At 43.3% G+C, this 14,175-nt stretch overlaps 1 protein-coding gene across 2 annotated transcripts in view; it reads right to left on the bottom strand.

The window, feature by feature from the left end:
• The window catches only part of PPM1D (protein phosphatase, Mg2+/Mn2+ dependent 1D), a 49,034-nt gene extending 37,098 nt beyond the window's left edge, over positions 1-11,936 (bottom strand). For both annotated transcript variants that reach the window (XM_082859920.1, XM_082859921.1), the window contains exon 1: positions 11,329-11,936. In XM_082859920.1, the coding sequence (XP_082716046.1) occupies positions 11,329-11,800 (472 nt within the window). In that variant the 5' untranslated portion in view covers positions 11,801-11,936. The remainder of the gene's footprint in view (positions 1-11,328) is intronic.
• Between the last annotated feature and the right edge of the window lie 2,239 nt (positions 11,937-14,175).

Raw genomic sequence — 14,175 nt, 5'->3', positions numbered from 1 at the left:
TCTCATTGCGAGGGCTTCTCATTGCGAGGGCTTCTCTTGTTGCAGAGCACAGCTCCAGGCGCCCAGGCTTCAGTAGTTATGGCATGTGGGCTTCAGTAGTTGTGGCTCGCGGGCTCTAGAGCGCAGGCTTAGTAGTTGTGACGCACCGGCTTAGTTGCTCCGCGGCATGTGGGATCTCCCCAGACCAGGTCTCAAACCCGTGTCCCCTGCGTTGGCAGGTGGATTCTTAACCACTGCGCCACCAAGGAAGCCTGGAAGCGCGGAGCCTTAACCACTGGACCACCAGGGAAGTCCCTGTATGTTCTTTTTTTTTTTATTATTCTTTTCCATTATAGGTTATTACAAGATATTGAATATATTCCCTGTGCTATACAGTAAATCCTTATTGTTTGTCTATTTTATATATGGTACACTAAAATCTTTTAAACACATTTTACTGACTCTTCTCTCTAGGCAAGAAATACTAAGGGAAGAGGCTGCAATGAAAATGGGCTCCCTGATCTCTGTGGATAGGAGAACCTGAGGTGACAGAGATCAGATAGGAGCAGTTAATTACCCAAAGAAAATCTGGTACAGTTACCTCACTGACAACAGGGCAGAAGAAAAATTGGATCTGCAGAATGGTCTTTCACAGAAAACAAAACAAAAAACAAAAAGAAAATCTTACACGTTTAAAGAATTGTTAACCTTCTTCAAAGTGATATGTGGCCATTTTCACATGTAGCTATACACCAAGGAAAAAGAAATACCCACAACATTGAGTAACTACTGAACGATGGCTCTAAGATAATAATTCTGGGGCTACAAAACACAGCCACAGTCCACTGATAAGACATAAGGCTCATGGAGGTCAGGTACTAAATAGGACTTTCAATCCAGTCCTCCTCAGAACCAATGGAATCCCAAACCTATGCCACAGCTAGTTTGGTCCCCAAATAACCTCAGCAACTAATAGCTTCCCAATATAGCTCTTCATTGATTGGTCGAAAGCCTATTAGGGTAGAAAAGGCCAAGTGCAAGACCACCAATGATACTCTCTTCCAAAACAGAAAATTAAAAGCGTTATCACACCTCTCAAAGCATAACAAAGATTGGTGTCACCATTAAAACATAAGCTGAGGTGGTGATCCGATATATTCCAGTCTATAATTTGACCACTGCAAAAGTCTGATAGCTCTTGGAAAATGACAGGGTATTATAATCAAATGGTGATTCCAAATGCTGCTGCCAAGTTTCTGATTTAGTCTCTGTACTGAAACAAATAAATATAGCCTGGTATGCATCCAGCAGCAGGGCTCTGGTGAAACTGCTACCTAGATTCCTGGAGGTATCCAAGGTTTCTGATCTGAGACCTGCTTCTTCAGGTTTACTTTTTTTTTTTCCCCTAGGAATAATCCAAAGAATTTTTTTCTTGAACCAACAGAAAGCAAACTGCCAACAAAATATACCGTCACTCCCAAATACTATTATAGTATCTAATTCCTACAATACACCATGAAAATCAGGAAATTAACATTAATACCATACAACCATCTAATCCATATATCTCATGCAAATTACATCAACTATCCTAACAATATTTTTATAGTAGAAGAATAAAATTCAGGATCCCTTGTTATATTTACTTATCATGTATCTTTATTTATCTTTATTCTCTTCCAATCTGGAACAATTCCTCAGTGTTTCCTTGATGCTTTTTAGTACTTGGCCAGTCATTTCAAGAATGTCTCACAGTTTGGGTTTGTTTCATGTTTCCTCCTGTTTGTAAGCAGATTACACATTTTTGGTAGGAATATCACAGAAGCATTAAATATGATCTTCTCCCTGCAGGCAGTATACAATTTCAATTTGTCCCGTTAAAAGTGATGATACTCTTGATCACTCGATTAAGGTGCTGTCTACCACGTTTCCCCCTATAATCCTTTTCCTTTTGTAATTAATAAGTGTGCATGAGGAGATTATCTGAGACGACATAAATATTCTTGGAGTGGGTTGAGTGGTGCCCCCCCAACTTCAATAAAAGATATGCTCACCCACAACCTCTGAATGTGACCTTATTTGGGAAAAGGATCTTTGCAGATGTAATTAGGTTAAAGATCTTAAGAAGAGATCACCCTGGATTAGAGTGGGCCCTAAGTCCAAAGACAAGTGTCCTTAAAAGAGAAGAACAAGGGGGCTTCCCTGGTGGCGCAGTGGTTGGGAGTCCGCCTGCCGATGCGGGGGATGCGGGTTCGTGCTCCGGTCCGGGAGGATCCCACGTGCCACGGAGCGGCTGGGCCCGTGGGCCGTGGCCGCTGGGCCTGTGCGTCCGGAGCCTGTGCTCCGCAGCGGGAGAGGCCGCAGCAGTGAGAGGCCCGCATACCAAAAAACAAACAAAAAAAAAAGAGAGAGAAGAGCAGGGGAGAAGACACAGAGGAGGCAATATAAAGACAGTGGAGACTGGGTGATGCATCTACAAGCCAAGAAATGACAAGGATTGCTGCCAGCCACCAGAAGCTAGGGGAGAGCATGGAACAGATCCTCCCTCAGAGCCTCCAAAAAGGAATCAACCCTGCTGACACCTGGATTTCAGACTTCTGGCCTCCAGAACCATGAGAGAATAAATTCCTGTGGTTTTAAGCCACCCAATTTGTGCTAATTTGTTACAGCACCTCTAGGAAAGTAATATAGCTGTTCCTCAAAGTTTTACCTACTAGTTGTAACATTTATTGATGTTTCTTGGCTGAATCAACTATTATTATGGTTACCAAATGAGATTTTCGAGTTCTATCATTCCTTCTACATTTAAAAAAATATATGTATTTGTTTATTTGGCTGCACTGGGTCTTAGTTGTGGCATGCAGGATCTTTTAGTTGCAGCATGCATGTGGGATCTAGTTCCCTGACCAGGGATCAAACCCAGGCCCCCATGCATTGGGAGTGTGGAGTCTCAACCACTGTACCACCAGGGAAGTCCCTATTCCTTCTACACTTATTAGTGGACTTCTGTAAAGAAAAGCTTTACATCACAGCTTTATTTGTAATAGCCAAAAGCTGTAGACAATCCAAATGCCCATCAATAGGTGAATGGAGGGCTTCCCTGTTGGCGCAGTGGTTAAGAATCCGCCTGTCAATGCAGGGGACACGGGTTCGAGCCCTGGTCCAGGAAGATCCCACATGCCGTGGAGCAGCTAAGCCCGTGCACCACAGCTACTAAGCCTGTGCTCTAGAGCCCGCGAGCCACAAACACTGAGCCCGTGTGCCACAACTACTGAAGCCCGTGCACCTAGAGCCTGTGCTCCACAAGAGAAGCCACCACAGTGAGAAGCCCGCACACAGCAACGAAGAGTAGGCCCCGCTCACTGCAACTAGAGAAAGCCCGTGTGGAGCAACGAAGACCCAACGCAGCCTAAATATATATATATATATATATATATATATATATATATATATATATATATATATATATATGTATATATGTGTGTGTGTGTGTACATATATATATATATATATATAAAATAGGTGAATGGATAAACAAATTGTGGTACATCTAGACAACCGCATACTACTCAGTAATAAAAAAAGGAATGAACTATCGATATATGCAACAACATGTAGCAGAGATTATCTAATACTGATTGAAAGTAATGACTGATTAACAAAAATGGAAAAAACTGGTACTTGATAAATATGGCAAACTCATTCAGAACATGTGATGTGTGAGAGGGTGAAGGTCCTTGACGGTAAAAACTGAGAAATATCAAACTATAATAAAGATACAGGTTTAAAATTCTATGATTTAATAAAGGTTTTCTTCCAATTTAGTTCTATCTGGCTTTCCCTGGCTTTCCCTTTACCCCTTCCACCCCTCTTCTGCATTTGTCTGTCTCCGTCTCTGTCTTTAAACTTAAGAGAATGAAAACTATGTGCCAAAACCAGAACCAACAATTTAGGTTAGGACCAGCTTCTTCATAATTCATTCATTTGGCCATATTCTTTTAAGTAGATGCTCTGATTTTCATTTGAACAAATTAAAAAAACAAAACGTCCCATATTTCATCTTCCTTTACAAATACTGTGGCAAATTTCCTGTAATCACATCAGAGATCACACTACATTTATTTCACGACTATGTCGTTATCTTTCTAATGGCTCTCTTGATAACATAAGTCAATGAACTTTGGCTCAGTGGAATAAAAGCTGCATGTTGTTCACTATCTTCTCTGAACTATCAAAAGAAAAGGATAATAAGAACATTATTTCAAATGAATAAACCTAAAGAAGCACACACAAACTTTGAAACATTATTTCTTAGAAGGCAAGCATAACACAAGAACAGTAAATCCAGACATAAGAAAATACATAAATCACACACATACTGTAACTTAAGATCAAGAAGTAATAAAAATATGAAAAAAAATACTTTTAAAAAAGGATATGTTGGGAATTCCCTGGCAGTCCAGTGGTTAGGACTCCCCGCTTCCACTGCTAGGGGTCCAGGTTCTATCCCTGGTCAGGGAGCTAAGATCCCACAAGCCGCATGGCACGGCCAAAAAAACCCAAAAGGATATACTCACATACTCTCTCACTCCATGCTATATTTATCAAATCCCCTGGCCTCAAGACAAAAATAAGTCATATAAAAATTTCTGGATAAATTAAGTTTTCCTTTTTTGTTTGGCAAGAGTACACAAGCACTAGAACAAAGCTAGAGAGTTCAAGCTCAATGTTAATTAAATAAATCAAGAAGGGCTTAGGGGACTTCCCTGGTGGTCCAGTGGTTAAGACTCTGCGCTCCCCATCTCAATACATAAGGCAAATACTAACAGCCATAAAAGGGGAAATTGACGGTAACACAATCATAGTAGGCGACTTTAACACCCCACTTTCACCAATGGACAGATCATCCCAAATGAAAATAAATAAGGAAACACAAGCGTTAAATGATACATTAAACAAGATGGACTTAATTGATATTTATAGGACATTCCATCCAAAAACAACAGAATATACAGTTTTCTCAAGTGCTCATGGAACATTCTCCAGGAGAGATCATATCTTGGGTCACAAATCTAGCCTTGGTAAATTTAAGAAAATTGAAATCGTATCAAGGATCTTTTGCGATCACAACGCTATGAGACTAGACATCAATTACAGGAAAAGATCTGTAAAAAATACAAACACATGGAGGCTAAACAATACACTACTTAATAACGAAGTGATCACTGAGGAAATCAAAAAATACCTAGAAACAAATGACAATGGAGATATGACGACCCAAAACCTATAGGATGCAGCAAAAGCAGTTCTAAGAGGGAAGTTTATAGCAATACAGTCCTACCTTAAAAAACAGGAAATAGCTCAAATAAAAAACCTAACCTTGCATCTAAAGCAATTAGAGAAAGAAGAACAAAAAAACCCCAAAGTTAACAGAAGGAAAGAAATCATAAAGATCAGATCAGAAATAAATGAAAAAGAAATGAAGGAAACGATAGCAAAGATCAATAAAACTAAAAGCTGGTTCTTTAAGAAGATAAACAAAATTGATAAACCATTAGCCAGACTCATCAAGAAAAAAAGGGAGAACACTCAAATCAATAGAATTAGAATGAAAAAGGAGAAGTAACAACTGACACTGCAGAAATACAAAAGATCATGAGAGATTACTACAAGCAACTCTATGCCAATAAAATGGGCAACCTGGAAGAAATGGACAAATTCTTAGAAAAGCACAACCTGCCGAGACTGAACCAGGAAGAAATAGAAAATATGAACAGACCAATCACAAGCACTGAAATTGAAACTGTGATTAAAAATCTTCCAACAAACAAAAGCCCAGGACCAGATGGCTTCACAGGGGAATTCTATCAAACATTCAGAGAAGAGCTAACACCTATCCTTCTCAAACTCTTCCAAAATATAGCAGAGGGAGGAACCCTCCTAAACTCATTCTACGAGGCCACCATCACTCTGATACCAAAACCAGACAAAGATGTCACAAAAAAAGAAAACTACAGGCCAATATCACTGATGAACACAGATGCAAAAATCCTCAACAAAATACTAGCCAACAGAATCCAACTGCACATTAAAAGGATCATACACCATGATCAAGTGGGGTTTATCCCAGGAATGCAAGGATTCTTCAATATACTCAAATCAATCAATGTGATACACCATATTAACAAATTGAAGGAGAAAAACCATATGATCATCTCAATAGATGTAGAGAAAGCTTTCGACAAAATTCAACACCCATTTATGATAAAAACCCTGCAGAAAGTAGGCATAGAGGGAACTTTCCTCAACATAATAAAGGCCATATATGACAAAACCACAGCCAACATCGTCCTCAATAGTGAAAAACTGAAAGCATTTCCACTAAGATCAGGAACAAGACAAGGTTGCCCACTCTCACCACTCTTATTCAACATACTTTTGGACGTTCTAGCCACAGCAATCAGAGAAGAAAAAGAAATAAAAGGAATCCAATTCGGAAAAGAAGTAAAGCTGTCACTGTTTGCAGATGACATGATACTATACATACAGAATCCTAAAGATGCCACCAGAAAACTACTAGAGCTAATCAATGAATTTGGTAAAGTAGCAGGATAAAAAATTAATGCACAGAAATCTCTGGCATTTTTATACACTAATGATGAAAAATCTGAAAGTGAAATTACGAAAACACTCCCATTTACCACTGCAACAAAAAGAATAAAATATCTAGGAATAAACCTACCTAAGGAGACAAAAGACCTGTATGCAGAAAATTATAAGACACTGATGAAAGAAATTAAAGATGATACAAATAGATGGAGAGATATACCATGTTCTTGGATTGGAAGAATCAACATTGTGAAAATGACTCTACTACCCAAAGTAATCTACAGATTCAGTGCAATCCCTATCAAACTACCACTGGCATTTTTCACAGAACTAGAACAAAAAATTTCACAATTTGTATGGCAATACAAAAGACCCCGAATAGCCAAAGCAATCTTGAGAAAGAAAAACGGAGCTCTAGGAATCAGGCTCCCTGATTTCAGATTATACTACAAAGCTACAGTAATCAAGACAGTATGGTACTGGCACAGAAACAGAAATATAGATCAATGGGACAGGATAGAAAGCCCAGAGATAAACCCACACACATATGGTCGCCTTATCTTTGATAAAGGAGGCAAGAATATACAGTGGAGAAAAGACAGTCTCTTCAATAAGTGATGCTGGGGTGGGGCTTCCCTGGTGGCACAGTGGTTGAGAGTCCGCCTGCCGATGCAGGGGACACGGGTTTGTGCCCCGGTCCGGGAAGATCCCACATGCCGCGGAGCGGCTGGGCCCGTGAGCAATGGCCGCTGGGCCTGCGCATCTGGAGCCTGTGCTCCGCAACAGGAGAGGCCACAACAGTGAGAGGCCCGCATACCGCAAAAAAAAAAAAAAAAAAGGCAAACCAGTTTAACTTCAGAATGTTCTTGATGGGCTTCCCTGGTGGCACAGTGGTTGAGAATTTGCCTGCCAATGCAGAGGATACGGGTTCAAGCCCTGGTCTGGGAGGACCCCACATGCCGTGGAGCAACTGGGCCCATGAGCCACAACTACTGAGCCTGCGCCTCTGGAGTCTGTGCCCCACAACAAGAGAGGCCACGATAGTGAAAGGCCCGTGCACCGCGATAAAGAGTGGCCCCCGCTTGCCTCAACTGGAGAAAGCCCTCGCACAGAAACGAAGACCCAACACAGCCAAAAATAAATAAATAAATAAATTTAAAAAATAATATCCTTGATGATGCAATAAAAATTAATTTTATTAAACTTCCACCCATGAATACATGTCTTTTTAACATTCTGTAAGACAAGAAGAGAAGCATGAATAATAGACTTCTGTTACATACTAGGGCTGTATAGAGGAAAAGCACTTGTGATTGTGTGAGTTATGAAATGAAGTAGCCACAATTTTCACAGACCATCATTTTTACTTGAAAGACTGATAAAATGGGTTAATAAGACTTGGGCAGGGAGTTCCCTGATGGCCTAGTGGTTAGGATTCTGGCCTTTCACTGCCGTGTCCCTTGGTCGGGAAACTGAGATCTTGCAAGCAACATGGCGTGGCCAAAAAAAAAAAATAAGAAGAAGAAGATGACTTGGCCATTTAGTGTACATTTTCTTCAAAATGAACAAAGTGAGTTTTTCATTTCAAGAGAAAAAACTGACAGTATTTGTTGCCAGTGATAAATTTCTAACTGCTGCTTAAGACCTCTTATTTATTTATTTATTTATTTATTTATTTATTTATTTATTTATTTATTTAGGCCGTAGTAACATGTGGCATATGGGATCTTAGTTCCCCCACCAGGGATCAAACTCACATGCCCTGCATTGGACTGCCAGTGAAATCCCAAAACCTCGTATTTTAGAATATGTGTGTCCACTACAATGAATTTGATAACTTCCCAACCTTAAGATTTTTCTGAAGAGATTAGTGATATTAACAAATGTGGATACTTTAATATTGTATAATGAAATGCATCAATACTTGGAAGAGCCGCGTAATTCAGTGAACCATTATTTTCTAAATGACTAATGCGCCATGTCACAAAATCACACATAGGTAAAAAATTGATTCAAAGTGCAAGAGAGACCAATGGCTCTTAATGTAAAAATAGAAAAGTTCATTGATGAGGTTTCAGATTCTATTTTGACTACTCTTAAGAAACTATCACTTCGGTATAGAATATCTACAACTATCTGAAAAGAAACTATTCCTCCCTTTTCCTACTATATATGTGTGTGAGACTGCCTTTCCTTTACATACTTCACCAGAAAACATAGCATAACAGACTGAATGCAGAGGCAGAGATGAGAATATTTCTTATTTCAATATTTATTTGGGGGAAAAACTGATTTTTCACTTAAAAATGTCAACATACAATAAGTTTATTTTTAACAGATTAATAAATACTTTTTAAATTTCTCAGTTCTAACTTCTCAAACAGTAAATATGATAGATGTAGCCCACATAAACAAAAGCTGTTTAGGACCCTAAATCATTTTTGAGTACAAAGGGTTCTGAGAGCAAAAAGTTTGAGAACCACTACAATAACCAAATGAAAACTACAAAAGTGGAAACTTGACACAGGGAGTTTCCTGTGTCAAGACTTCCATATACTCAGCATACTCTTTTTTTTTTAATTCAAGTTTTGATGATGGAGTACGAGGTTAACTGTGCAACAAAGCAAACTTTAACATTTGGTGTATAAATCTTGGTTCAAAAAGTACATATATGTCAAAAAACATATACATTCACATTTAACAGCATGGTTTCTGCTTTATTAAAAATATGTTCAATGGGCTTCCCTGGTGGTGCAGTGGTTAAGAATCCGCCTGCCAACGCAGGAGACATGGGCTCGAGCCCTGGTCTGGGAGGATCCCACATGCCGCGGAGCAACTAAGCCCGTGAGCCACAACTACCAAGCCTGCGCTCTAGAGCCCACGAGCCACAACTACAGAGCCCACGAGCCACAACTGCTGAGCCCACGTGCCACAACTACTGAAGCCCGCGCGCCTAGAGCCCTTGCTCAGCAACAAGAGACGCCACTGCTGTGAGAAGCCTGTGCACCACGAGGAAGAGTAGCCCCCGCTCAGCGCAACTAGAGAAAGCCTGCGTGCAGCAACAAAGACCCAACGCAGCCAAAAATAAAAATAAATAAATTTACTTTAAAAAAATATATGTTCAAGTAACAGGGTTTATACTTTATCCTTTTAGTGAAAACATATGGCAAATTCACCTTGCCCCAAGTGTGCTGCAAAATAAACAGGACTCTAAATCGTTCTTTGTGTCTAATCTTCCTCTATCTTGTCTTGCTGTCCACTCCTACTTGCCCTGCAAGCAATGAAATGACAAATTTCTGGAATATACTGCTGGTGCTTTCAGCTGTGCTCTGCCTACACAAAAACAAAACAAATCCATAATAGGGACCTCTGGGATTGGATGGAAAACGCCTCCCACCGGTGGACTGGTTGTTCTATGAGTCAATCAAATAATTCCTGGCAGAAAGCCAGGCAAATAGAAAACAGACTTTGAAAGAAGCTACTCTACAACTCTATGACAATACCTTTTTAAAATGTTCTGTATTTGACCAACCTTTACACTCTTCTCTACGTCTCTGTCCCACTGCTGAAAATAAAGCAACACTATTCTTCCATAAACCACAGGACTTTTAAAACGACAGAAGTAGTATTACCTTTTCTCTAAGAAAAAGATTCAGACCATTCATTCACAGCAATGGGTAAGCAATTATAACTCTGTATGATAATATATGTTGGGTACAGGAACATAGTCTGCTTTAGAGAACACTTAAATCTTAGATGAAACTACAACTACACCAAATTTTTAGAAATGAAGGTCTCTCCTTTTGACACATCAGTAATTCCTTACCTCTTGCTACCTTGACGGGCAGCTACAATTTGCAAGTACTTTTAACTAGGAACAGTGGAGAACGACCTGACAGCAATTAGCTAAGGCAACTACCAAAGGGCGGGGGGGGGGGGGGGGGCGGGGGCGGGGAAGCGCACTCTTAAAAAGCCCTAGCTGAATTTAACACATCGCCTTAACCTGGCCAGTTTAAGCGGTAGGAACGCATTCTGCGCTTTTGTTTTTCATAAGCCGTACAAGCATAAAGATCTTAGAAACATTTCATGACCACCACAGCGAATTCCTTCCAAGACTTTAAGTCGCTAGATGATAACTTTTTAGCCTTTCTGAATTATCCAACAGTTTACTCCAACTACCAGCCACCCAGGATCAATTCTGGAGGACTGACACCACCAGTAGGAGGCAACCGACAGGGACAAGTCCTTCAAGAGCAAAATTATGACAGATCGGAAGGAAACACTCTAATTTTTGCCGTCTTGTCTACAGCCATACCACCCTGAACGCACCCGATCTCGTCTAATTTTTGCCACCTCCCGCTTCCTTCGCCTGTCCCAGATAGCAACGTGTCTTCAGTGCATCTTTTGGCCAAAATCTGGCTCCAGGTTTCAAACACGTTTCCGCTGGCGGCCGCCAAAGTGAAGTCTCGAAGGGAGAGGACTGCTCCCCATTGATCCTTGGGGCGGGAGGGAAGTAAAGCGAGGAGCGTTTGAAGGGAGACAACAATCCTATCCTTCCCAAAGCCACTTTGTTTGCCCGCACCTCCAACGTGGAAAGAGCGCTGAGACCCAGAAAAGTCTTCCCTCCCATCGACTGACACTGAGAGCGCTCTCCGTGCTGGGGGACCACGGGACTGGCGCTATAAAAGGCCCCAAACTGCCTGAAAAAGAGGCGGGCGCCAAACAAGCCGAGGAACTTACCCAGTTTCTTCCACATGGCAAGATGACAAGCGAGGAAGCCTTTGCGGATGGCAGCGCACACCTTCGCCGGCTCGGAAGAAGTGAAGCCCTTCTGTTTCTTGATGAAACCCCACAAGTGCTCCCGGGCAAACTGTGCCGCCTCCCGCCCGCCGTGCCCGTCGCACACGGCGAAAAAGGCCACCGAGGAACGGCGGCGGCAGCAGCAGCCGGGAGCCGGCGAGGCCCCGGCGTCCGGCGGCGCGTCGCGAGCCTCTCGGGCTGCCACCGCCGGGCCTTTCCCCGAGATTTCGCCGCCAGGAAGAGCCAGCGGTGACCGCTGCGGAGGCAACGGCTGAGAGAGAGACCGCCGCGGCGAGGGCTCTTCTTCAGCCGTGGGCTCGGGCTCCACCACGATCTGAGTAACGTCCTCCATGTACTTCCTCCCGCCCTGGTCTGAGAAGACGCTCACTCCCAGAGAGTACAGCCCCGCCATGGCAGGCTGGCCGAGATCCCGCCGGTCCCACGCAGCCCGCCGAATGCGGCGGCGGGATACACACTCGGCGCTCGCCGGCTAACTATTGTTTATCTTCGACTACGCAGAGAAGGGGGAGGGAGCGGTCCCGGAGGTGGGGGGGGGCGCACGATGTCGAGACTTGTCCGCCAGAGCTGGGCAGAAGCGCCAGGGGGAAAGGAGCAGACCAGCTGCGTCTGCGCAATGCGCCTCCGCCGGCTCCCCGCGCCCACCACACAAATCAGACGTTCTTCCCGGCTTACGTCACTCGGCTCTCTGGGCCCGACCAATCCGGATTCGAGTTGGAGCGAACCCGCCCTCCGCCCTCAACCCTCGCTCCTCCCCGCAACGGCCGCCCTCAACCCTCGCTCCTCCCCGCAACGGCCGCCCTTTCTCCTCCCGCCGTGGGCGCAGGGCCCGCGCGCGACCTGGCTGGCTTTCGCTTTGCAGTGGGTGTTTTCGCCCTCCCACTTTTCGGCGGGTGCTAAACGCTTATCTACCAATTTGATGTCACCTTTTTGCTCAATCCCGGGGATCATGATGCAGTCTGCTGCCCTGGGCGTTCCGCTGCTCGCCTCGTGTGGGCTTGGGCCTCCCACGAGTGTAGAGAATCTGGGAGGAAAGACCTTCATTTCTTGAAGTTAAATGGCGGGAAACCTCACTTCGGAAGGTGGTTTGCGAACAGGCTGGAAAAAGCATGCCACAGCTGAACTGGATTTCGGTGGGATGGATCCGACCGGGAGTTGAGAGAGCAAATCCAGTTTGTGTTAAGAAAACTTGGGAAATTTCCACTATCGGCTGCACAGTCTCGTTTCATATACCTGGGTATGTCGGAGACTTAAAAGGCTTAACTGTTTTTTTAAACATCTTTTCAGCTTTTGTTAAAAGTAGTACTTTTTCCGACGAGCCCTGGGTGCAGCATTTTCCTCCTTAGGCGGGATCAGAAAATAGCTTACAAAAACTACCCAGCGCTCCAGTGCTCCAACAGTTCGGTTATCTTCTGTCTTCCTCCAGTAGGTTACAGTCTAAGCGCTAAAACCTTTGCACGGACTTCAACGGCATTAAAATAAGCCTCAGAGTGGGCAGATTGGTATGTTCTCAACAGCACACGTTCTTGTCGTGAATCAAAGTTCACTCTTCCAGTTTTGGGCCACATCACCATCAGCTCTCCTGGGTGCCCTTTCCTCTACAGCCTTGGAGTTATTTTCAAATGGAATGATACTAGTTCTGAACTGGGAATGGGGAAAATGTTCATTTTTTCACATGTGACAAGAAATACAAATAGAAAAAACTCCTTATGCCAATAAACATATAAATAAAATCACCTGGGACTTCCCTGGTGGTGCAGTGGTTAAGAATCTGCCTGCCAATGCAGGGGACATGGGTTCGAGCCCTGATCTGGGAAGATCCCACATGCTGCGGAGCAAATAAGCCTGTGCACCACAGCTACTGAGCCTGTGCTCTAGAGCCCGCGAGCCACAACTCCGGAGCCCGCGTGCCAAAACTACTGAAGCCCGTGCGCCTAGAACCCGCACTCCGCAACAAGAGACGCCACCACAATGAGTAGCCCGCACACCGCAACGAAGAGTAGCCCCCACTCGCCGCAACTAAAGAAAGCCCGCGCACAGCAACAAAGACCCAACGCAGCCAAAAATAAATAAAAATAAAAATACAGTGGGTAGGGCTTCCCTAGTGGCACAATGGTTAAGAATCCGCCTGCCAACGCAGGACACGGGTTCAAGCCCTGCTCCGGGAAGATCCCACATCCCGCTGAGCAACTAAGCCTGTGTGCCACAATTACTGAGCCTGCGCTCTAGGGCCCGCGAGCCACAGCTACTGAACCCGCGCACCACAACAACTGTAGCCCCTGAGCCTAGAGCCCGTGCTCCGCAACAAGAGAAGCCACCGCAACGAGAAGCCCGCACACCAAAACGAGTGGGCCCTGCTCGCCGCAACTAGAGAAAGCCCACGCACAGCAACAAAGACCCAAACGCAGCCGAAAGTAAATAAATAAATTTTAAAAAATAAATTAAGTCACCTCAAAATGTAGCAAGTCTGACTAGATCAATTAAATTGAAAATGTAATCAAAGATATACCCTATGTCAAAATGCACTACTACACCAGATGGTTCCAGAGTGTAAAAACACCTAGAAAAAAATCCCAGCTTGTTTTGAAAGTTAATCATAATCCTGTTATTAAACCCTAATAATTGTAACGCTGGAAAGATATCTGTAGACCATATTTTATAACTAAATGCAAAAAACCTAAGTGAAATATTAGCAATTCTAGTTCAGTACCCTCCATAACACAAGACCTGCAAGAGACAACAGTTTGTGTAGCTCTCTATATTACTCAT

This window comes from Leucopleurus acutus (genome assembly GCF_964270905.1).
Source record: "Leucopleurus acutus genome assembly, chromosome: 19".
Lineage (NCBI taxonomy): Eukaryota > Metazoa > Chordata > Mammalia > Artiodactyla > Delphinidae > Leucopleurus > Leucopleurus acutus.
Note: the sequence above shows the minus strand (reverse complement) of the source record. Positions and strands in the feature narration are given on the sequence as shown.